Raw genomic sequence first — 25,957 nt, forward strand, 5'->3', positions numbered from 1 at the left:
TGATCTTTGTCTATTGTTCTCCAAACAGTAAACCACTATTTCCACATCGACAAGATCCTGGGCTGCATTTCTGTCCGAGTCCTGGCTCCTCAGGAATATGAACTGAAGGGCTCTGACCCAGAAAGTGGTAGGTAATCTCGAGAAAGAAAAAAAAAAGACAGGTAGGGGGGAAAACAAAACAAAAAACAGGCTTGATGTAATTCTACACTCTTGAAATCTCCTGCAGGTTCTGAGCAGGGTAAAATGGGGTCTCGGAAATGTGGAAGCTGCCTGAGTAGTTTGCTGATTCCTCTTGCACTTTGGAGTATAATTGTGAACATATTATTGTATTTCCCCAATGGGCAAGCTTCCTATGCATCCAGCAATAAACTCACCAACTACGTCTGGTATTTTGAAGGAATCTGTTTCTCAGGTATCATGGTAAGTGTGACTTTGGAGAACTTGGGATTGCCGAAGGGGAGTTTTTACTAAGAATTGACTTGTTCCTAGTGAAAATGATGAATCATGGAAAAATCATTCTACAAGTCCTGGGTTTGGGATTTGGAAGATGGAAGGGGATAAAAAGGCAGGAAGTCTGTGAGGACTTGGAGGGTAGCTTTGTATTCAATAAACTGCTTATTTATATAGCTTCAGCAATGCAGGAAGTTAGTCCTATTAAAAGTTGATGGGACATAGAAATATTATGTCCTCATGAAAGCTGTGGACATAATACTATGTCCTCATGAAAGTTGTATGTGAACTTATGCTATTGAATCTCCAGTAGCATTGCCCTTTTCCAGAATGGATTTTCTATTTACACTCAGGATTTCTCTAGCTTGGAGGGGTATTAAGATAATAGAAAAGTCATAAACTTGAAGATTCAGACAAACTTGAGTTTCAGCCTAAGCTCTGTGATTTGTGTCATGAGACTTTAAAGCAAGCGACTCAGTGTCTTTGGGCCTCTGTGTCCTCATTTGAAGAATGTGAATGATGACATTTACTTTTGAGGGAAATTGTGGGGATTAAATAAAATCTCATGTACGAAGTGCCCAGGATAGAGACTGACATGTAGGCAGCCAGTGACTATTGTGATTATTAATACTGACTGAAGGATGGGCCATACCATTATTAAATTGTCTGACATTATACCCCTAATGATAGTGGTGTTTTTGAGAACTAAATCAAGATATCTACAGTTAGAATCCACGAATGAACGTTTTCCTGATGACTTTGTGCTGTTTAAGAACAAACTGATAAAAAATCATGTTGGCAATTCAGAGGAAAAGACATTTTTCCTGGTCGTATCATTTCTAAAAACTCCCACATTGTGTGCTGTAACTTTGCTACACTAATAATAGCAGAAAAGAAAATCCACTGTAGTCTATCTCTACACTTTTGTGGGTGTTTAATTTTGTAATATTTGAACAGCTATGTTGAAAAATGGTTTCATTTAGTTTCTGCTTTCACATTAAATTAATAAACTTTGAATTATTAATACCCAGTGCTACTGCACGTGCTATATGCTAGGTATATAATCGATGTTGATGGTGATACTATAAATAAATGTAAGCCTTTGGGAGAAATTTTTGATATGATATATTAAGACCTATGAAAATGCTTATGTGTTTTGACTCGGTGATCCTAAATCTGAGAATTCATTCTGAGGAAATAATCCAAAATAAGGAAAGAAATGTATACACAGATGTTTGTGGCAGCGCTATTTGCATGCATGTGCTCAGTCACCTCCTCAATTGTGTCCGACTCTTTGCGACCCCATGGACTGTAGCCCGTCAGCATTATTTATAATAGCAAAGCTAGAAGCATCATAGTATAGACATGGCCAAATAAATTATGGTCTATTAATTTCATAAGTGATGAAAGTTATGATTATGACCATGTAACAACATGGACAAGTGCATATTATTTTGTGTTAAGGAAAACAGATATAACGAAATTGTGAATACAGTATGGTTGCAGCTATGTAAATTACACACATGTGGGAGTAAATAGTCAAAACATGAGAAAGTAGTGGAATTTTTGGTAATTTTCCTCCATTATTCTTGAGCCCTCTGTTCTGCAGTTATACTTTACAACAAAAAGAGAAAGCAGTTTCTCTTTCAACACAGAACTTGCCTGTGTTTCTCCTTTGACACTGGACTCTAGGGTTTAGGTTTAATTATTTCTAACAGTATTGTAATGAAGCTGATTTTGGCACCTAGTTTACTGTGTCTTATCTTGACATTCTTTCTCTCAATATATAATTGCAATAAACAGGAGATTTGCAAGGCATTATTAAAGTTAAACCAGAATCTCTTTGAAACGGTGATAACTAACGGTGTTGAAAGGAGGGGAATGTAGGACTAACTTTTGCTTATAGTCCATGTAAAAATTTAAAACTGTGAAAAGAACTTATTCTCTATTTTTCACTGTTTAGGACTTCTTAAAAAATTCTCTTTCAAGAGCAAATCCTCTTAGGAGAAAAGAGAGGAATATAGATATATAATTAAATGATGGGCTGAAGGAATTTGGAAACTGGGAATGCTCACTCCAAGCAGTAAAATAACAATGGGCTAACTCCACTGCAGGATTCAGTACTGAACAGTAGGAGAAAAGGATAGGTGGAGAATTTGCCAGAAACAATTCACGACTCATACTTCACCAAACCAACAACTGTAACATAAAGAAATCCATGTTCTTTCCAGAACTTAAATCTTTTGCCTAAGATATCAAGAGAGGGAAGTAGAATACACTGAATTCTTTCGGTTTGTTGATACAGGCAAATACATTGGAAAATTTTAATCTGAGATGATCTGAATGTACTCTCCTTTGGATTAAGATTTAGTTTCAGATTAACCATACCTTTCACCTGCCTTCTCAGAGGGCAGTAAGTGAAAGAGGATGGAAAATGCCAAGATCTGGAGGATGGTTTTCCTTTGTTCTACAACCGAGTCAGTAAGAAGTGTAGGTTTGCTACAGAGAATGGTAATCTCATGTCCATACTATTTATTCCTACTTAATCATTATTTCTTTAAATTTTTGTTTATTTATTTTAAAAATGTTAGTTATTTATTTTTTACTGTGCTGGGTCTTCCTTGCTGCGTGCATGCTTTTTCTACTTGTGGCAAGTGGGGGATACTCTCTTGTTGCAGTGCATAGGCTTCTCATAGTAATGGCTTCTCACGTTGAGACCCATGGCCTTAGTTGCCCTGGGTGATGTGGAATCTTCCTAAAGCCAGGATAAAACCCGTGTTGCCTGCATTGGCAGACAGATTCCCAACCATTAGACTACCAGGGCAGGCCAATCATTAGCCTTTCATAGTTTATAACCATGAAAATAATAGCTAATATTTATCAGTCACTTGTTATAAATCAAGCACTCTATTCAAGATTTTACATGCAATACCTTATAATAACCTAAAGAGGTGAGTTCTCAGCACCATTTTATAGGAAAGGACTCTCAAGTTTACACAGCTATTAAGAGGAAGAGCTGGGATTTGAACCCAGATCTACAAGATCCCAGAGTCTATGCTCTGAAACACCGAGTTCTGGTTATGAGCTTGAATGCAAACTAGTATTTCATGTCTTATATTTTTTCTCTTCCTTACAATAGATGCTTGTAGTAGCAGCAGTTCTTCTTGTATTGGAGAATGACAACAACTATAAATGTTGCCAGAGTGAAAACTGCAGCAAAAAATACATGGTAAGAGCAAACAGTATTTTGAGGATGGTTGAGTGGGCTCTGGCTTTCTTTCCTCTCACTCAGAAACACGAAAATACTGGCAGTATTGTACCCTTTCCGTGATCCTTTCATTTCAGAGTCCAAGAGTTTACTTGCACAAAAATTCTCTTCCACTTTGCATACAGTTTTCCTCCGCTTTTGTTCTGCTTATATTCTTCTAGAAATTCAAGATTTAAAGATACATGAAATTAGAATATAATACTACCTCTTCCTAACTGGGTTTTTGTGGTCTATTTTTTCCCTTATCAAGTTTACAGAGGCTAATTTACAAACAGTGAAGTGAAGTGAAGTGGCTCAGTTGTGTCTGACTCTTCGAGACCCCATGGACTGTAGCCTACTACACTCCTCCGTCCATGGGATTTTCCAGGCAAGAGTACTGGAGTGGGGTGCCATTTCCTTCTCCAGAGGATCTTCCTGACCCAGGGATCGAACCCAGGTCTCCCTCACTGTAGGCAGACTCTGTACCTTCTGAGCCACAGGGAAGTCCAACAAACAGGAAATGGCTTCAATTAAAAGTGCAAAATTCCATGAGTTTTGACAGTGAACTCCACGCATGAAACTACCATCATAGTCAAGAGATGGAACATTTCCATCATCCCCAAAAGATTAATCTTTGATCTGCTTTTTATCATTATAGATTAGTTTCTATTCTATATAAATGGAATCACAGAAAATTCATCTTCTGTGTCTAGTTCCTTCCAAGTAGTGTGAGATTTATCCCTGTATTTATTATGTACATTTTCAAATTGGAACTTTAAAAATAATTAAAATAGAATCAAGAGAGAATAATACAACCACATTTTCTAAGCTTATGCTCAACAAGTAGGTGTTCAGTTCAGTTGCTCAGTTGTGTCCGACTCTTTGTGACCCAATGAATCGCAGCACGCCAGGCCTCCCTGTCCATCACCAACTCCCGGAGTTCACTCAGACTCACGTCCATTGAGTCGGTGATGCCATCCAGCCATCTCATCCTCTGTTGTCCCCTTCTCCTCCTACCCCCAATCCCTCCCAGCATCAGAGTCTTTTCCAATGAGTCAACTCTTCGCATGAGGTGGCCAAAGTACTGGAGTTTAGCTTTAGCGTCAGTCCTTCCAAAGAAATCCCAGGGCTGATCTCCTTGAGGTGTTGGGCTCCTGTATTTCCATCATTATCCAACTTCCCCTCCTCATGATCATTATCACTTATTCATATTTGCATCACACTTCACAGTTCGTTCACATTTACTCAGTGAATTATATTATTGCTATTCCTGTTTTATAGATGAGTCACTTGTGACTCAAAGAGAGTATGATGCATTAACTAGGAGGAGCTTTACCAGAGGTCTTGGAGGCATTCTTTGCAACAGTGGTTCTACACAAGGGCTGTACACTACAATGATCTGGGAGCTTGGTCTTAGAATCCCACCCCCAGAGACCCTGACTTAGTTGGTTCCAGGTGCAATCAAATTTAAATGTGCAGCCAGGATTGTGTGGCTTGCTTTCCTTGACCGTTGCTTTTGAAAGATTGAATTAGTTGTGTAATTTACCACTGTGCCTCTTGTCAGGGAAGAGTTAGAAGATTGAAATATGTTCCCTCTGTGTGTCTATTTTTTTAACCAATTGACTCAAACAGCCCTCAGTAATTGCTGGTATGATACTACAGAAAAGTTTTCAAAATTGTTTAGGTGAAACAATGGATTCAAGTAAATTTTAACTTATGATACTCAGGAAATTTCTAGAAAATAAATGTTTATACCATTAAGTATCTAAAAAAAAATCCATGTGTTCAGTTTGCCTTAACTCGCTATTAGCATTTCCAGCACAAAGTGATGCTAGAAATATTGTAGCATTTTGACACTGTCTTATAATTGACATTGCATGAGACAACTGGCATCTCAGTGAGAAGAGCAGGAGGAAGGGAGAAAGAATTCCTTGGATTCCCTGCTTGGTTCTTTCAAAGTACAGTCTAGAATAGGGATTCCAACTGATGTACTCCCAGATGCCAAATATTTGATAGCAATGATATATGTAAGGCTGTAGACATTAGAGAAAATTTTCTATTTAAGGAGGAGAGGGAACTGCTACTCAGATCCAACCAATGGCTACCACTATATTGGTAGCCATATAATTCTCAGCTTTCAATAGGAAGTGGAAATACGGAGTTTTTAAGTAACACTTTACAATTATAAAATGTTGGCAATTAATTCTCGTTTAAACACACCGTGCAGGGCAAATTTGGGCCTGCACCGGTTTGTGACTTCTGAAGCTCTAGAGTGGAAATTTACGTCAGCCAAGATTTATTTCGTAGAGGAGAAAGACGTTTTCCTCAACCCTCTTAAAATCTCTGGTTGGGTATGAGAATTAAACTGATGACATATTAACATGAGAAAAGCATACAAATTATATTGAATTTTTACATGTATATGGTGATTTTCGTAAGAGAATGAAGACCCGAACATGTGATTAGAACACCAAGCTTCTAAACTTTTTAGACAAAGAAGTAATAAAATTGTGAAGAATGACTAAGACAGAGAGATTTGGGTTAGGATAAAGAAAGGTGAAGAAGTAACTAGGAAAAGAAACGTTTATTAATACAGATTTCTTGACCCCAAATTTCAGACTCTGTAAGAATGTCTTGTTTCCTCCTGGTTCAGGGATGGTACCTCTCACCTGGGTGTTTTATGGGGAAGAGGGGTGAGAGGGTAGGGGAGGTCAGAGTGAACATTCTGCTTCTGTGGTTTCCTCAAACTCCTTCAGCTTAAGATATTAATGTGCCAAGGTGCCATATTTTGGGGTAGTGTGCCCTCAATCTCATTATTCTTCTGTCTGAAACTTCCCTGAAGAAGTTTCACAGTCCAGAAAATGAGGGCATAAATTGTCCAATAACCCAATGAATCAGTCTCTCAGTCCTGGGCATTCGCATGAAAACAAACAAGCAAAAAGTTAATAGCTAGAATGAACTATAAACTCAGGTTTTGAGTCCCGAGGGTGGCTAGTTGAGAAGGTCTGTAACTGAGAAATCTTCTAGTTGTTGAAACTCCAAGTCAGATGGAGTGAGAGCAGGGAAAGGTAATCTAACCGAGTTTTCTGCTTCGTAGCTTGAGTGTCTCTGGAAAAGTCATCAGGTGTTCTGCTGAACTTTCTGAGAGCCTCACAGCAACAGGAACAGATTGTCTAACATGAGCTATGGTGGTGTTTTCTCTAACGTTTATATCAAGTTGCCTAGCTTTAGCTTGTCCAGTTTCAGAAAAGGGGAAGTTTTAGTTCTTAATGATTCCAAGTCAGAAGAAGGGTGGAAGAAAAATTGGAAACATTAATCTGGGGAATTGTAGCCAGATATTGAAAGAAACTAAAAGAATTTAGGATCCAGTCCAGTGTATAGGTGGATAACAAAAACTCAAAGACAATGAATAAGACTAGAATCTGATATCCACAAAGTGTGTTATGATTTTCCAATGATTTTCCATATTTTTTCCTATACAATAACCCTCATTTCTACCAGAAATAGCCAAAGACTAATTCATTTATGAAATAAATCTAGTTGCATTAAACTTGGCCTGATTATTTACATAAGTTCAGCAAGAATAGTGATGACCATATAGACTCTTTTAATGTCCTCTTTGCTGGAACTTTTCATAAGGAATCTCAGATGAGACTTTTCTAATCCTCTCCCCAGGCTAGAAAGACAAGCCAAGGATTGCCATCAGACTTTATGTAAAATTCCCATAGATTTCAGTTAATTTCTTTCTTCTTTAGGTCCCCCAAATATCCTGAGATTTCTGCACCTGCCAGGAAGTGACTTTCGTTACCCACCTGGTAAAGCCGCTGGGAATCCTGTAAGCAAGGTACCAGGCCACTTTTTCCAAGGGACTTCATTGGCTCCATAAAGTCAACCTTAGTTCCTTAAAGTTGTCTGGTCATATATAATTCCGTGCATATTCTCAAATACGACATTCTAGTCAAAGCCTTGGTAATATAACCAATTTTTCCAATTGTGTCATGTTAAAGAAGAGCAGATTCTTATTGAACTTATGCAAATAATTATATTGCCAGAAAAATAAAAATAACACTAAGAGTTTTCAAATTTTGGAGGTATAAGGTAGGAAGATAAAGTAATTATTTCATCTTTGTTCATAAAGGTATACTTTACAAAATTTCTCTAAGATATAGATAGCTGAAGAGAAAAGAGAAAACAGTTTCCTTAAATATGGAAAGCAAAACACTAAGGAACCAGCAGTGTTTTAAAGAGAAAGTAATAAAGAATTATAACTCATCAGTTCCCTGTACTCAATTTTTCTCCTGCATGATCTTGTGTTAACTATTTTATGAATCCATCAGTTTCTCTATAAGAGTTTTGGAAAGTTTTACTCAGTTCAGTGATATGCTGTTAAAGTTATCACAAACCTGTACCTGTTAGCATTCTTTCTATGAATCTCCTTGAAAATAAACACTTCTGCAAAAGCATCAGAATAAAACAATGACTCTCTGTTAATGACAAAAGACTTTAAAATGGCCAAGGTTAAAGACTTAATGAGAGTTTTTGTGTGTTTAGTTAGTCATGTCCGACTCTTTGGGACCCTTTGGCCTGTAGCCCGCCAGGCTCATCCTTCCGTGGAACTTTTCAGGCAAGAATACTGGAGAGGGTTCTCATTTTCTCCTTCAGGGACTCCTTCTGGCCAAGGATTGAGCCCACGTCTCCTGTGGCTCCTGCATTGCAGATGAATTCTTTCCCCGTTGAGCCATCAGGGAAGCCCTAATGAGAGTTTAATATAATACAAAAGACAATAAACTTTGATTCCTTTTGAGACATACAACATTTTAAGATAATAACTAGAATTATGGCTGTTAACATTATACTGGGGCTTCCCAGGCAGCACTAGTGGTATAAGAAGATGCCTGGCAATGCAGGAGATTCAGGTTTGATCCTTGGGTTTGGAAGATCCCTTGGAGGAGGAAATGGTTACCCACCGTAGTATTCTTACTTGGGAAATCCCATGGACAGAGGAGCCTGACAGGCTAGAGTCCACGGGATCACAAAGAGTCAGACATGACTGAGCACACACACACACATTATATTAGGACATACTTTTCTAGGAATGCCATATAATTCGTGGAACATTTATATTAGTAACATGCACCCTACAAATATAACCTAAAAAGGTTAAAAATCACTTCTTATTTGACAAAGCTTCCCATGTAATTTAATATATCAAGTAAACCTAATTATTCTCTCCCTCTCCTTCTCTCTCTCTTTTTAAGGAAAGAGAAAATATTACAGAGATGTTTCACTGGTCCTCTGGAAAATCCCAAATTTAGTTGGAGGTCAAAAAGACTTAAGAATTTGATTTGGGGGTAACTTTGTCAAAAATATCAAACATTAATAGGATCACAAGTCACTGTGAAACAATACTTGTGATCCATTTCACTAAAGATAAACAATTTCAAAGGTAAATACAGAAAGTTACATAATTGTAAGACAGAATAGACAAACAAGCAAAAACCTTTGACTCTAAGTAATGAAGACTCTATTGTCTTAAATAATCAAAGATGTGGTAAAAACAACATGAAGCCCTGGAAATTATTTTGATAAAACACAAAATCTTTGCTTCTGGGTAGATTACACAAAAGGTTAAACACCTTTCATGATTTCTTATCAAGAGGATACCAACAGTCCAATAAAATTTGTGATAAGATCCTATTCTAGCTTTTCATCCATGTACTTTTGACATTGAGGGCTTCCCAGGTGGCTCATTGGTGAAGAATCTGTTTGCCAAGCAGGAGACACAGGTTTCTGATCTCTGGCTTGGGAAGACCCTTTGGAGAAGGAAATGGCAACCCACTTCAGTATTCTTGCCTGGGAAATCCCATGGACAGGGGAGCCTTGTGGGCTACAGTTCGTGGGGTTGCAAAGAGTCAGACATGACTTAGTGAAACAACAACTTCTCATGTTAAAGCCAGATTGACCGCATGATTTCCTCTCTCTCTCTTTTTTCAACTGTCTATATTCAGCCAATTTGTCCTTTTTTCTCCTCTTCCGCTTTCTGAAACAACCAATTATTTTATTTGGAATTACTCTTTTCCCTTAACAAAAACTCATCTCTATAGCTCATACCTTTAATCAAAAGCACATCTTACTTTCCTTCCATACAGAGTCATTCCTTAATTACTTCTAGTAACTTTGACTGAGTAGGCTCTGGGAGTTGGTGATGGACAGGGAAGCCTGGTGTGCGGCAGTCCATGAGGTTGCAAAGAGTCAGACACAACTGAGTGACTGAACCGAACTTTAATTATATATGTTAATCAGAATTCTTAACCTTTAGAAATTTTAATTTCTAGTGTAAATTAAGAAGTAAGCAATTATGAACTGTTACATATCAACATTCTATTGATTGGAAAGTTTATGAATATATCATATTATTTCATAATTTCTGGAAGTATACATTTCCTCATAATATTAATACAACTCTTCAATGTGGCACAAGACATTTCACTAACAAGCTCAAATGATTTGTCTATTATCAGAGGACTGGGGTAACCCTGCTTAAATTTTTTCTTCTTTTTCTTAAGTGCAGAACTGTTCTGTTTCCAATCTTTTATAATGTCTTTTATAATTGTTTCTTATTTTTTATAATTTCTGCCAACATTTTGTGTTAGAAGAGGTTTGGGGATTGGTAGTTAGGTGAAATTTTGGTTTTACAGCTGCATTTCTGGTTTTGTAAAGACTCAGTTTGTAAGACAAAGACAATTGTATTTTCATTCCTTTAAGAACTGAGTTGTAGCCTGAATGATTGCAAGAGGCTGACCTGCCCATTAGACTACATTATCCTCAAGCTGTTTCCTTACATCGGGGAGAAGATTTCCAGCTATGATGCAAATGGAAATATCTGCATGTTCTAGATTTAGATCTGTGTGTGTTTGGAACATTTTCATAAATCATTCTACAAAGCCTTCCGCATGTTTTCTTTTCCTGTGAGTAGAGTGTTATTGCCACTTAGGAGAGAAAGCTTTTTAAAAAAGGTTTCTATCAGTCTCTGAATATCAACCTCCAATTCAGCCAACTTCTAACCATACAACTCTTTAAAAACTGTTTCAAGTATTTAAACCAAAGGTATACTTATCAAGTGACTCAAAATCAGCACTTAACCATGGGCACAAATGTGAAAGTTGCTGAGTGGTGTCTGACTCTTTGGACCCCATGAACTATCGCCTGCCAGGATCCTCAGTCCATGAAATTCTCCAGGTCAGAATACTGCAGTGGGTAACCATTCCCTTGTCCAGGGGATCTTTCCAACCCAGGGATTGAACCCCAGCCTCAAGCATTGCAGGCAGATTTTTTTATCGTCTGAGCCACCAGGGAAGCCCATGGGCACAAAAGATACCCCTAAATAAGGTATAAGAGATACAGCCTTCTTAAGATCCAAAACCTCTTCCAAAGATAGCTGTTGGGCTACACCCCACAGGCTTTCAAGCTTCAAGACAGAGGAAAGCTCCTGGAGTCAGCAACTGAGACATTAGAGATTTAATGGATGGGAGCCCTTACACACTTGAAGCAAGGTCCTGGAGTGACAACCCCCATCCCCATCCATGTACAGTGGATGGCAGGCAGGGTATGGTGGCAGTCTTCACTCCCTGGCGTGGTGGTGGGGGGAGATTGCCAGCTATAGTAAATTTACTTCAGTTGGCTCATTAGTTACCAGGGAAACCATCAGAAGGGCACACCTCTCACTGGTCCTTTAATAAGAACAATCATTAACTGAGGCCTGAGGCAAGTATATAGGAGGGTCAGTCTTGTGAGTAAGGTGTAGGTGAAGCAGGCACTGGTTGAACAGGATATGTACAGACAGCAAAAGAGTGGCCATCTTGAGGGGCCTGACTATACAATAGCCAAAAGAAAAAAGATTCAGACAGTCTCTCCAAAGAGCAGCTGGGAGGATTCTAGCCACAAATGGGGCACAACCACATTTTTGTATAGTCATCCTTACAGGGCTTACAATCTGACATTTGGCTGTCTGCTAAAGCAAGAACTGACATTTGCATGCCTTGATGGACAGAAAGCCAAGCCAAGTTTTGAGGACACAAAACAAGAGACAATCAGGAAAGCAATACCCATTTTGGGGAGAGAAAGGATCAATAACCAATTCAGGGACTTCCCTGTTAGTACAGTGGCTAAGACTTTGAGGTCCCAATGCAGGGAGCCTGGGTTTCATCCCTGGTCAGGGAACTAGATCCCACATCCTGCAATGAAGAGCAAGGATCCTGTGTGCCACAACTAATACCCAGCATGGCTAAATAAATAAAAATAAATATTAAAAAAAAATAACCATTGCGTACCCCCAAACCAAATTGTAATCAGAGTCACAATCTCAAAAACTAATTCTTACAAATGCTTTTCTCCTGCCAGTCTGAATCTGGAAAGGAATGGATCTTTATCACCTTCGTCCAACTGGCCCACCCAGTTTCTTAGAGAGTTAAGAAACTAACTCAGCAAGAATTCTTCTGCCAGCTTATGTCAGAGGTCTAGGGTCTCTGACTGCAACCTCAGGACTGAATAGGGTGTCCTCAGGAAATGGCGCTCCATGGTGGGTGACAGAAACTATAAGAAAGAAAAGGAAGTTTTCCTCCACATTTTTAGGGTCCCTAACTAGGTCTGAAAATTAAACTGACAAAGACAAGTTGAGAAAAGCATACAGATTTTATAGAATATATCCGTGTTTTGGTGAGACTTCCACAGGAGTCTACACAAAAGAATGAAGATCCAAAGATAAGGCCAGAGTAGGAAGCTTCTGTACCTTTTAGACAAAGAAACAACAATTAACTTGCAAAGAATTGGCAAGTCAGAGGGGTTTGGGCTAGGAGTACTAAATAGTGAAAAAGTAGCTTGGAAGGTAAGGTTTAGTTTAACAAGGTTTACACAGATTTCTTGGTCCCAAATTTCCAGTCTGGTGGTAGGAATATCTTCCTTCCTCCTGGTGCAGGGAGGGTACTTTTCACATGGGAGTTTTATGACCCGTTTCAAGGAAGAAGAGTGGAAAGGTGGGAGGCAGAAACTTCCTGTTTCTGCTGTTTCCTCAAACTCCTTCAGCTTAAGATATTAATATGCCAAGATGCCATATATTGGAGCACCATGACTTGAACCCCATGAACTTCTTGGTTGCTATCATTTCCTCTGTGGAGTGTCATTTTCTGCCAACATTCTGTGGGTCATTATCTTTGGAAAACAAATCTTGGCCAGATAAGAGCACTTGAAATAATAGATAATATTTTGATTATATTGTTCACTTTTCAAACAATTTTTATATGCATTCTATCCTTTAATTTTTGAACCAACCCTAGGTGCTCTAACTATCTGCATCATCTGAATTTTATAGAAAATGAAACTGTGACTCAGAGAGTCTTATTCCCACTTTATTTTGAAGCTACTTTGTTTGATTGTGCAATTGTATCCTCTCATTGGAGTGTAATCTATATATGTATACATATATATGTATTATGCTATGGCTGCAACTTTCCCAAATAAGAAAATTCTCCACTTATCCTTTTAGCAAACTGCTTAAGGCTACATTTGGTAAATAAGAACTCAGTCTTTTGAAAACATCCTTCTTCCTTTTTCAAAGATGGCTTTGATGAATAGGTAATATTTTTTACAAAGTATAACAGAAATCTACTGGAAAAATAACTATTTATTTCATCCTATGAGGAGGCAAAACTCTATTGTAATCAATATGAGAAACATAATTTAAAAGAGCTTTCATCCTATGTGAAGCTACCAAGGAGATCACTAATATCAAATAGGAAAACAAAGCATAATTGTTTTTTCTTTCTTTCATTTTTAAAATGCTTCTTTCTAATTTTCCATAATTATCATGTATCAATGTTCGGTTCAGTTCAGTTCAGTCGTTCAGTCGTGTCCGACTCTGAGACCCCATGGACCGCAGCATGCCAGGCCTCCCTGTCCATCACTCCCGGACTTTACCCAAACTCATGTCCATTGAGTCAGTGATGCTATCCAAACGTCTCATCCTCTGTCGTCCCCTTCTCCTCCTGCCCTCAATCTTTCCCAGCATTAGGGTCTTTTCAAATGAGTCAGCTCTTCACATCAGGTGGCCAAAGTATTGGAGTTTCAGCTTCAACATCAGTCCTTCCAATGAACACCCAGGACTGATCTCCTTTAGCATGGACTGGTTGGATCTCCTTGCAGTCCAAGGGACTCTCAAGAGTCTTCTCCAACACCACAGTTCAAAAGCATCAATTCTTCAGCGCGCAGCTTTCTTTATAGTCCAACTCTCTCATCTATACACAACTACTGGAAAAACCATAGCCTTGACTAGACGAACCTTTGTTGGCAAAGTAATGTCTCTGCTTTTTAATATGCTGTCTAAGCTGGTCATTACTTTCCTTCCAAGGAGTAAGCGTCTTTTAATTTCATGGCTGCAATCACCATCTGCAGTGATTTTGGAGCCCCAAAAAATAAAGTCAGCCACTGTTTCCACTGTTTCCCCATCTATTTGCCATGAAGTGATGGGACCGGATGCCATGATCTTCGTTTTCCGAATGTTGAGCTTCAAGCCAACTTTTTCACTTTCCTCTTTCACCAAAACGCTCTTAAGTTCTTCTTCACTTTCTGTCATAAGGGTGGTGTCATCTGCATATCTGAGGATATCAATGTTACATTCATCTAACATCTAAATAATTCTAAACAAAGACATATAATTTGAGATAACTTTTGTTCCACAAATCACAGGTTTTTTCTTCTCATTTTTAATTATCTCAGCTTTTGAATTTATCAACTGGCTTCTGCATGTTTTTGTTTGGCCATCCTACTCTCACTTGAAATCAACATTTTAAAAACTAAATTAAATTTTCTCCCTAACCAAACTACATTTCTTAGCATCCCAGTTTCTGTCTCCTTTTCATTCAAGTCCCAAACTTTAGAATTTTTTTCAGCCCATTTCTAGCTACTCATTGTTTCTTTAATGTCTCTTTCCATCCAGTGCATATCTTTGTCAACACAACTTGAAGTTTTCTCTACTTGGGATTCTTCTTTGGGGCTCACTCACTTCTGGTTGTTAGGCTACCCTTGTTATAAGAAGTTTCCAAAATAATTTATTGGCTCATGTCACTTTGTTGCCCCAAAGCTAATCCTATGTCTTGTTGGGAAAAAGGCTATTCCAGGTCTATGTTCTAAGTTACTTCAGTTGTATCTGACTCTTTGTGACCCCATGATCTATAGCCCACCAGTTTCCTCTGTCCATGGGATTCTCCAGGCAAGAATACTGGAGTAGATAGCCATTCCCTTTTCCAGGGAATCTTCCAAACCCAGGGATCAAACTCACATCTCCTGCATTGGCAGGTGGATTCTTTACCACTTCCAGGTCTAGGGATACCTTGTGCCAGAAAGCAAGGATGGGCTCAAGAATGACAGACATATGTCCAAGGGCACAGGGATTGACTTGAAGGGATGTTCCCACTGGTCATATTTGGGCCATATGAGCACCTAAAAGAATAACAATTATGAGTTATAACACAATGAATTAGAAAATCCATGAGTCCACAATAAAGCAGAAACGGAGAGGCAGAGAAGAGAAACAAGAAATAGAAGTTCTTCTGTGCAGAAAAATGATAACTTACAAATGAGGAAAAATGATAGAATTAGAAAGCAGCATTGGGCTTCCCTGGTGGCTCAGATGATAAAGAATCTGTCTGCAATGCGGGAGACCTGGGTTTGATTCCTGGGTTGGTAAGGTCCCCTGGAGGAGGGCATGGCAACCCACTCCAGGATTCTTGCCTGGAAAATTCCCCATGGACAGAGAAGCCTGGCAGGCTATAGTCCATGGGGTCACAAAGAGTCAGACACAACTGAGCGACGAAGCACAGCACATAATGCAACCACTGATTATGATAATTGGCAATCAGTGAGTATGAGGATCAGTTCACATCAGTTCAGTTCAGTCACTCAGTCGTGTCTGACTCTTTGCAACCCCATGAATCACAGCACACCAGGTCTCCCTGTCCATCACCATCTCCTGGAGTTCACTCAAACTCACGTCCATCGAGTTGATGATGCCATCCAGCCATCTCATCCTCTGTCGTCCCCTTTTCCTCCTGCCCCCAATCCCTCCCAGCATCAGAGTCTTTTCCAGTGAGTCAACTCTTCACATGAGGTGGCCAAAGTACTGGAGTTCCAGCTTTAGCATAAGTCCTTCCAAAGAAATCCCAGGGCTGATCTCCTTTAGAATGGACTGGTTGGAGCTCCTTGCAGTCCAAGAGACTCTCAGGAGTCTTCTCCAACACCACAGTTCAAAAGCATCAGTTCTTTGGCTCTCAGCTTTCTTCATAGTCCAACTCTTGCATCCATACATGACCACTGGAAAAACCATAGCCTTGACTAGATGGACTTTTGTTGGCAAAGTAATGTCTCTGCTTTTCAATATGCTATCTAGGTTGGACATAACTTTCCTTCCAAGGAGTAAGCGTCTTTTAATTTCATGGCTGCAGTCACCATCTGCAGTGATTTTGGAGCCCAAAAAAATAAAGTCTGACACTGTTTCCACTGTTTCCCCATCTATTTCCCATGAAGTGATGGGACCAGATGCCATGATCTTCGTTTTCTGAATGTTGAGCTTTAAGCCAACTTTTCACTCTCCTCTTTCACTCTCATCAAGAGGCTTTTTAGTTCCTCTTCACTTTCTGCCATAAGGGTGGTGTTATCTGCATATCTGAGGTTATTGATATTTCTCCTGGCAATCTTGATTCCAGCTTGTGCTTCTTCCAGTATGAGGATCAGTAGATGCCAAATCCATCCATTGAAATGTCTTTTGGGAACAAGATATGACAGTATCTAAGTATTAGCTTACAAATTATTTCTAATTGAAAAGTAGAAAATATCCATTTATAGATCCAAAGGACACAGCTTTAATCAAGAGATCAAATTTAGCATTATCGGTAGCAGTAAGAAGCCCATAATGGACACACACAGATCAAGTGTTCTTGCCAAAACATTTCATTCAAGTCCAGTTGTGAGAAACAATCAGAAAATTCTTAAATGTGAGACTTTCTACAAGAAAACTGGCTGGGGCTCTTAAAAAATAATTGAATATCCTAAAAGAAAAAAAGTCAGTATGAATAGTATAGATTAAAGGAAATTAAAGAGATGTAGCCTTGTGCATAAACCTTCATTGGCTACAAAAAAGTGAAAACCAATTGCAGAGTAATAGAATATATTTCTTCTTGGAAGATAAGTACTGGTATTTAGGGATGAGATATCCCAATACCTGCAAGCTATTTTCAAATGGTTAAGCAACAAAAATGTAATAAATGTATTTTTAAATTGATGTGTGTATAGATGTACATATACATACAGAGAAGAAGGGAGGAAGAGCAAGCAAAAATGGTAGATGTCACAAGAGGTGAGTCCAAGTAAAGGGTAGTATATTTTCAACATCTGTGTAAACTTGAAAATTTTTTAATGAAAGGTTGTGGGAGGAGAGAAGCCACTTGCCTAGAAGGATGATGTCTGATCTCCTTGATCCAGCATCCAAGGCATCTTTTGCCTGGATCTCCTAAGCTGCATTTACTTTATAAGCTGGATCATGTCCTATTGACCCTGTTTTCTCAGTATCAGCACCATGCCCATTTGGTCTTCATAAACTCCCCTCTACTCCTCTGCAGGAATTCCTTCTTATTCTTTTTACTGGAGTATAATTGCTTTATAATGTTGTGTTGGTTTCTGCTATACAATGAAGTGAATCAGCTGTATATATATACATATATCCCCTCCTTCTTGAGCCCCCCTCGGCACCCCCATCCCACCCTCTAGGTCATCACAGAGTACCAAGCTGAGCTCCCTGTGCTTTATAGCACATTCCTACTAGCTATCTATTTTATATATGGAATATTACTCAGCCATAAAAAGAAACAAAATTAGGTCATTTGTAGAGATGTGGAATTCCCTTTTAGATCAGACCAATCTACTTAATCTCACAACTTAGCTTGTATAGATCTATCAGTAAACATTGCTCATTCTTTCTACTCAAATGAAAACACCCTGCTCCTCATCAATCCATTCTCACTTGAGTATAAACATGACCATATAGGCTAACACCTGCTATTTCCCTGCATATTCCTGTATGTGAAGATATTCAATTATGATCTAAGAGAAATACAAGGATCATAACTTTTGATTCTTAGAGAATCCACCCTACCTAGGAAATAACATCTTCAATAAAAAAGTATAGATTGATTGATACACATCCCTTTATTGTATTCATACATGAGTTTAACATTATTTTGATATCAAACTTCCAGGAAAAAAAGGAAGAAATTAATTTTCTCTGTGACATGCCAAGGGAAAAAATCATTTAAAAACTTATTTTTCAGGTCAAGTGGGTTTGGACTAAATGTTTCTATTTTTCTGTGGACATTGGTTTTGCACAGACTTCAATAGGCTTGGATGAGTAGGGGAAGGTTACCTATCTGATCATTTGCTTACAATATCCTCTTATCTCATTCTATGGCACTAACCTCCTTCTATGTTTAATTTAGACAGTGCTGTCGATGATCTTTTCTGCTCTTGGAATTGCTTTCTCTGGATACTGCCTGGTCATATCTGCTCTGGGCCTTCTTCAAGGTCCGTATTGCCGTACTCTTGATGGCTGGGAGTATGCCTTTGAAGGCACTGCAGGACGGTAAGGAATAATTCTCTGATTTGGGAGGATATCTGAAAGTCAGAAATACCTGACTTCATGCTCATACTCACTTTCTGTGATCACTTTGTGGTTCTGTGCATCTACCTTAGTCCAGAATTTTCTTAATAGTTTACTGATATTCTGACCAATTTGTTCCTACATAGTCATTGTTTATATATATATTTTTTCCTCCAGTCTTTTAATCCCACATGCATGACAGCATGTTGAGGCTACCATTAGCATTTCCAGATGAAAGCCATGTTTCTGCTCTACTGCAGAACAACTTCATGGTTATTGTGGTCTGGCAATTGCTGGAGCTTTGGGGATCTAAGTTGTTCTGAGAAGTCAGTCTTGTTTTGTGGCCAAAGCACATTGGACATATAGACTCTTACAGATGTAAAATGGCTTGGCTGGGATAGCATCACAGTGCCCTCAAATGGTGCCATCTGGGGCTATACCATCAGGAACCACACAGAGATAGAACCAGGCAGAATGCGCGGCGAAGTGTGGTCTGAGATCCAAGGACAGAGTAGGTGCAAGAGTTTGTGGAAGCAGCCAGGAGCTTACTGAGTGTGTCACAAAGAAGACTCCAAGGGGTGGCCTTGATCTGAAGGCTGGTAGTTCAGTCAGGTGCTGAGGGACCCAAGCCTGGATTACAGAATGCCTCATACTGGCATTGTACTGGACTTACAGGCCCTTCAGCTCGAGAAGAAGAAGGGCCTGGACAGAGATACAGGAGAGATCCACTGAATCTCTCCCTGTCTCATTCTGTGCTCAGAATTCTAACAGAATAAATGAAGGGGGGTCTGTACCTTTCCTTGGGGAAGTTACACCTTCTTCTCAATTCCCCATGACTGGCTCTATTGTTCAGTCTCATTCATGGGACTGCCCTGGTGGTCCAGTGATTAAGAATCCACCTGCCAATGCAGCATGAGCCTTCCAATGGCAAGAACTAAAGAGCCTCTTTAGTTCTTGAAAGTGAAAGAAGTGAAAGAAGGCTTAAAACTCAACATTCATAAAATGAAGATCATGGTATCTGGTCCCAGCACTTTATGGCAAACAGATGGGGAAACAATGCAAACAGTGACAGACTTTATTTTCTTGGGCTCAAAAAGCACTGCAGTTGGTGACTGCAGCCATGAAATTAAAAGATGCTTGCTCCTTGGAAGAAAAGCTATGACCAACCTAGACAGCATATTAAAAAGCAGAGACATTACTTTGCTGACAAAGGTCTGTCTAGTCAAAGCTATGGTTTTCCCAGTAGTTATGTATGGATATGACAGATGGGCCAAAAAGAAAGCTGAGTGCTAAAGAACTGATACTTTTGAACTGTGTTGTTGGAGAAGACTCTTGAGAGTCCCTTGGACTGCAAGGAGATCAAATCAGTTGATCCTAAAGGAAATCAGTCCTGAATATTCATTGGAAGGACTGATGCAGAAGCTGAAACTCCAATATTTTTGCCACCTGATGCAAAGAACTGACTCATTGGAAAAGACCATGATGCTGGGAAAGATTGAAGTCAGGAGGAGAAGGGGACAACAGAGGATGAGATGATTGGATGGCATCACTGACTTGATGGACATGAGTTTGAACGAGATCCATAAGTTGGTGATGGACAGGAGTTGGACACAACTGAGTGACTGAACTGAACTTTCAATGCAGAGGACATAGGTTGGATACCTGGTCTAGGAACTAAGAGCCCACATGGGTACATTCTGAGTCATGTCTGATTCTCTGCAATCTCATGCCCACCAGTCTCCTCTGTCCATGAGATTCTCCAGTCAAGAATACTGGAGTGTGTTGCCATGCCCTTCTCCAGGGTATCTTCCTGATCCAGGGATCAAACCCAAGTTGCTTGCATCTCCTGCATTGGCAGGTGGATTCTTTACCACTGTGCCATCTGGGAAGCCCAAGATCCCACATGCCCTGGGGCAACTAACTGACCAACTACTGAGCCAGTGCAGCCAAAAATAAAAGTAGATAAATAAATATTTTAAAAAGGAAAACAGAGCTCACATCCATTTCAGGCCTTACATACTCACCTCATCCTGCTGGACAGCACAACTGCTTCTGTGCCCATAGTTGCTTTTATTCTAAAGCTTCCTCAAGACTCCACATGCTGTGAGCAGAGCTCTCCTTCAGGTCCGAGAACCTAGAAAATTATTTCAGGTTTTTTCTGAACACTTGAAGGAGACACTCCTTTGGGACTGAAGGGGCTAGGAAAGGGGGCCGTAAGGCAGAAAGTCCCACTGGGTACAAAGACTCATTTTTTATGCCATCAACCCTTAAAGTTTCCCCACCACCAAACCAAATAAGGCTCCAATTCCAATGCAAAAGTTGCCCAAATCAGTTCTTTTTTTAATATTTATTTTTATTTTATGTGTTTTTTGGTTGTGCCAGGTCTTAGTTGTGCCTCGCAGGATTCTTGATCTTCGTCGTGGCATGTGGCATCACAACTGGGCCCCCTGAATTAGGAGCTTGGAGTCTTAGGACCACGAGGGAAGTTCCCCCTAGACTAGCTATTCATATGTACATTTATTCAACAAATATTTATTAAGCACCTACTATGTCCAGGCCTTGGATTAGGTGCTAGAGAATCAAAAATAAATCACACAGGTTCACTTCCCTCTAGAAACTCACACAAACCTAAGAGAACATTCTGCTGAGATGACAGCCTGAGAATGTACATTTCCCTTGGAGCACAGGGCTTCTATGCTTGTGAATCTGGGTTCAAGTCTTCCCATCTCCTACTTACAAACTGTATGGCCTTAGACAAATGTCTGGATATCTCTGAAACTCTGTAAACTGGAGGTAATAATCATTTCGCAATTGAAAATTAAACAGAAGTAAAGCACAAATTAAATGTAATAATCTCTCAACATGCCAAGTTTTATTATTAAAATCATGGCTTTGCATAACCTTCTTTACCATGTGATCCCTTCCATCTGCTAGTGGCGGGCGAGTTCAGCCATTGGTTCAGCCTCTGGCGTCCTGACCAGTGAGAATCCTGAATCAGTCTCATTCAACAAGCATTTGTTGATCTTTGCAATGTGCCAGGCACTGCCTTAGGCCTTAGATGTGCCCATTCAGAGATGGATAAATCACTACAGTGTTCTCATAGTACACTATTTAGTGAGGAACTAGATACACAGACAAAGCTATGGATTTATTTATAACATAATGAAGTAAATGCTGTGTTAAACTGTGTATAGGGATTGTGGAGAGAAGGAACATCAGGGCAAACCAGACCCTGCTAGTGTACTCATGCCTCATTCTACTTATACAAGGAAAATAAATAGAACCATATCCTAGGATAAAAATAGAAATCTTGCAAGTCATCTTCCTTTAAGGTGTTGGATGATCTGTGCAAAGGATAGACTGGGAACAGTCTAGAGAAAGGATCTTGAAGTGATTATCTTTCCTGATGGCTGAGATTGAACTAGGATTAGGAGGGTGTATGAAATGGCTCTTGGGAAATAATCACAGGAAATTACATCTGCATCATGCTTTATAGATTCCAAAGCATTTCTACATTCTTCTCATCAAATATTCACAATAATCCTAGGGTTAGGTATTTTACACCCATTGTCCAGATCAAAGAGGTAAAGTTCCTAACCCTAGATCCTACAGATCCAGGAGTTCTGAGTCCATATTCAGTACTGTTTACCACTTCAGACATTCATTAGCAATATTAAGAAATTTTCAAGAGTGCCTCTGAATGTCCCAGAACATAGAGAAAAGGAAATGAAGAAAGGGAAGAAGGAGAGTTACATGCCACTTGGCTGGCACCAAGGTTGCCTGAATGGCTGCTTTGGAAAAAATCATCTTGCTATTAACAAGATATTTACAAACAACTCTGCCCTGTAATTGAACTTGATTGTTTTTCTTCAGGGGATTTTTTTTTTTTTTTTGAAGCGATCTGTTTTTATTTCAATTTAGTTCAACAAAGAGAGTGTTACATTTGGAGAAATTCCAATGGCCATAACTGACCTGGAAGTGGGCAAAAGTCAGTCAGGATAATTCAACATGGTTTTAAGATTATCTTAAAGGAAGGTGGTTTAATCCTCAGAATCCTGTGCTTAGCTAGATGAATCAAACTGCTGGGTCTTTTGCATTTTCCCTTCATATGCTCAATTTTCTTAAAAGCTGCAGAACATACAGTGGACCCCAGACCAGCAGCATCACCTGAGAACTTAGAAACACAAAGTCTCCAGTCCCATCCAGACCTTCTGAATCTGAAGTTCTGGGCTGGGGCCCAGGAATCTGCATTTTCACAAGCCTTCCAGATAATCGATGTATGCTCAAATTTGGGCTTTTCCAATAGCTCAGCAAGAACCTGCCTGTAAAGCGGGAAACACAAGAGACTCGGGTTCAGTCCCTGGGTTGGAAAGATCCCCTGGAGAAGGAAATGGCATCCACTCCAATATTTTTGCCTGGGAAATCCCATGGACAGAGGAGCCTGGCAGGATACATTCCATGGGGTCACAAAGAGTAGGACATAACTGAGCACGCATGCATGCATGCTCAAATTTAAGAATCACTGTTATAAAGGGCTTTGGGACAGAGTATAGGAATAACTAGCATCATTTCTCTTTGCTGTTGTACCACCTGTTATTTTATATCCAATGCTAGCTCAGCCCTCTCAACCCTGAGAGCCCAGGCTAACTTCAGGCTCCTAGGAAATGGTCAATCTCTGCCTCTCTTGGTGTTGACATGTGCAGCTTCTCATTGCTGTTGAATTCTTCAGTATGCATCTTGCCTCCTAAGTGAATTAGAATTGTCTGAGGCAAGCATGTTCACAATAAACATAGCCCAGTGCTGTGTATACCACATGTTCAATATTTATATTTGAACAATTTGATAAATTAATATTGAATAATATTATGTATTAAATATATATATATATTAATTTCCCAAACGTATGAAAACTTACATCCTTCTTCTTTGGATCAAGTCTTTAAGCTTGGCCATGTGTCGTGTTGACCAACTCCTTCTTCTCTCTCAGTTTCCTTACAGATTCCAGAGAATGGATTCAGTGTCTGGAACCCGCGCACGTAGTGGAATGGAACATCATCTTATTTTCTATTCTCATAGCTCTCAGTGGACTTCAAGTGATTGTCTGCCTCATCAGAGTGGTCATTCAGTTGTCCAAGAGTCTCTGTGGAACCTATTCAGTCATCATCCAGGTAACAGACCCCCACTGGCACCTGTACCTCCTCCTTTGTCCAGGATTCAGTGTGTCTTGCTGGAAGACTTTTTGGAATTGCATCATTTTCCTTCCATTCCTACTGCCCTCATCTTTACTCAGCCTCTAATATCTCAATTTTTCCTTATATTCCAGTGTGTCTGTTGGCTTGTCTAAATGGACTGAACCAAAGGAATAATTGTAAAATCATCTCCTGTGTACCATGGTGAAATGTTGCTCATTCAAAACATTTGAATGAGCAACATTTCTATGTAGAAATAACTCAAAGCTCAAAGAAATCTGACCATTCATTAAGAATGTCCCTGTTCATAAAATTGTCGAAGGCTCACAACCTAATCCCAGTGAAGTAATTTCTCTTTTGAATGCTGCTACATTCAGCTATTCATAATAATCTTTCTTTATTATGGAGTTATTAGTGAGTGGTTTTGAAGAAGGGAAATATGTCTTTGTCCTATTGAAATGACAGTACTTCTGTTTCATCTGCTAAAATATTAATGTTAATTTAATTATGGTTGAAACTGCTAAAACTATTCAGCAAGTTCAGACTAAAGAGAAATCAAGAATGAGACATCTTGCATCTTGTTTAACAACATATAATGGTTAATACCTTTTCTAGTAATTTCAGATATTTTCCTGTTCTATCACGTTTAGAATGTAAACTATAAGTTTAAGTTGCTACCTGGATTATGGATCATTAATCAAGTCAAGTTTACTCACTTCGTTTTCCTTTGTTTCTTGTAGCCTGGAATCATTTGAATAAGGACAAGAATGTTTTTCTTCATCAAGATATGGCCATCTACCTATGTCTTCTGAATGGACTTGAGGGTCATTTTCAAATGATGTTTTTTTTCCCTCCAGATGGTGTTTGCTGTCCTCACTGGAATGCTGTCCTTCCTTTTAAAATTTTTTTCAAAGCTATATGTGTCAGGATCTTCAGAAATATTCATACCTTTTTGATCAAATAAAATCAAATAAATCCAACTTCAATAAACTTCACTCTGAAAATAAATAAGAATACAAGATAAAACTTTATGCAAACACATATATTAGAACATTTTTACTATTCTGGAAAATTAGAAATACCCAGAAAATCAAACTTTATGGAAAGGATTAAATAAAGCATGGTACATTCTTTGTAATATGATATAAAATGATGTTTTAAAGATAATGAGTACTGGGACCTTCCCTGGTGGTCCAGTAGTTAAGACTCCAAACTCCCAGTACAGGGGACAAGGGTTTGATGCCTGGTTGGAGAACTAGGATCCCACACATTGCATGGGGCAGCCAAAAAAATAAAAAAATAAATAAAGTTTATGAGTTGTACTAGTGAAAAAGCAGGTTACAAATTTATATTTGCAGTATAAGCATAACTATCTAAAACACACAAAACCAAACAATCAAAATATAGGATAAAAACTAAATCTAGCTGGCTTTACACAAAAATGTCAACTGTGGTTGATTTGGGTCACAGGTGACCCTTCCTACTCTTCTATATTTTTCATGTTTTTTTTTATTACTTTTTACTATTCAAATACTTTTTTAAAAACATATTTTTACTGTAAGAAATTTGCTGTTTTTCCAAACTTTAAAGGAATATGCTTTTTCCAAATGTTTTCCAACCCTGACTATCTGTAAACATCACAGAATAACACTTGAGTTAATGTTCAGTGGGGAAAGTAGTGAGATAGATTAGCCAAAAAAAAAAAAGTTGTACATAAACTTATACACTCTAACTAGCCCTTGGCCTTATTTTCTCACTCCTGGTGGTGACTATGGTGGGCTACAAGAGGTAAACTTAAATGAATGAGCAGTTGAGGACACACTCAGTGGTTTAGAGAAAGTGATGACTGACTAGTTGATACCTGTGTCATGGGAAGTTACCACTACTGCATTTATTTATTTTTTTAATTTTTTAAAAAGTAAAACACTTATGAGCTTTCTACCTATACTTTGTATAACCTCCTGGAGGACAGCAGTCATGTCTTACATTTTGCCATCATCCATAGGGCCTAGCACAAAGTGGGCATAGGAGATATTTGACATTGCACAGTCATGCCAGGCTCTTCTGCTCTCTGTGGCTGCTCCCCTGAGTGTCTGTCTCCATCATAGGCCCACTGGGCCTTAACACTTCTGTCACTTCCCCATTGCCTCTTTCCATTGACACTGTCAATGTTGCTCTACCAGCACCTACGCCATGCCAAAGCTGTGCAATAGTAACCAGCAGTCTGGAGAATGGCTCTTTCCTTGGTGCCTGTTCAACCTCTTGTTCATTGTTCAGTCACCCAGTCATGTCTGACTCTTTGAGACACCATGGAAATAGCTATAGCTCAACCTATAGCTTCTTTTAAAGAAGGTGCCCTGTCCACAGCCT

At 39.1% G+C, this 25,957-nt stretch overlaps 1 protein-coding gene across 1 annotated transcript; it reads left to right on the plus strand.

Moving 5' to 3' along the window:
* Positions 1–4: 4 nt before the first annotated feature.
* On the plus strand, positions 5–25,275 carry TM4SF18 (transmembrane 4 L six family member 18). The gene is made up of 6 exons (XM_055570358.1): positions 5–127; positions 227–420; positions 3,590–3,679; positions 18,238–18,380; positions 23,386–23,566; positions 24,328–25,275. Exons 2-6 carry the CDS (start codon positions 244–246, stop codon positions 24,340–24,342), a joined length of 606 nt encoding a protein of 201 aa, XP_055426333.1. The 5' UTR covers positions 5–127; positions 227–243; the 3' UTR covers positions 24,343–25,275.
* Positions 25,276–25,957: the final 682 nt, after the last annotated feature.

Source organism: Bubalus kerabau, chromosome 2 (genome assembly GCF_029407905.1).
Source record: "Bubalus kerabau isolate K-KA32 ecotype Philippines breed swamp buffalo chromosome 2, PCC_UOA_SB_1v2, whole genome shotgun sequence".
Lineage (NCBI taxonomy): Eukaryota > Metazoa > Chordata > Mammalia > Artiodactyla > Bovidae > Bubalus > Bubalus kerabau.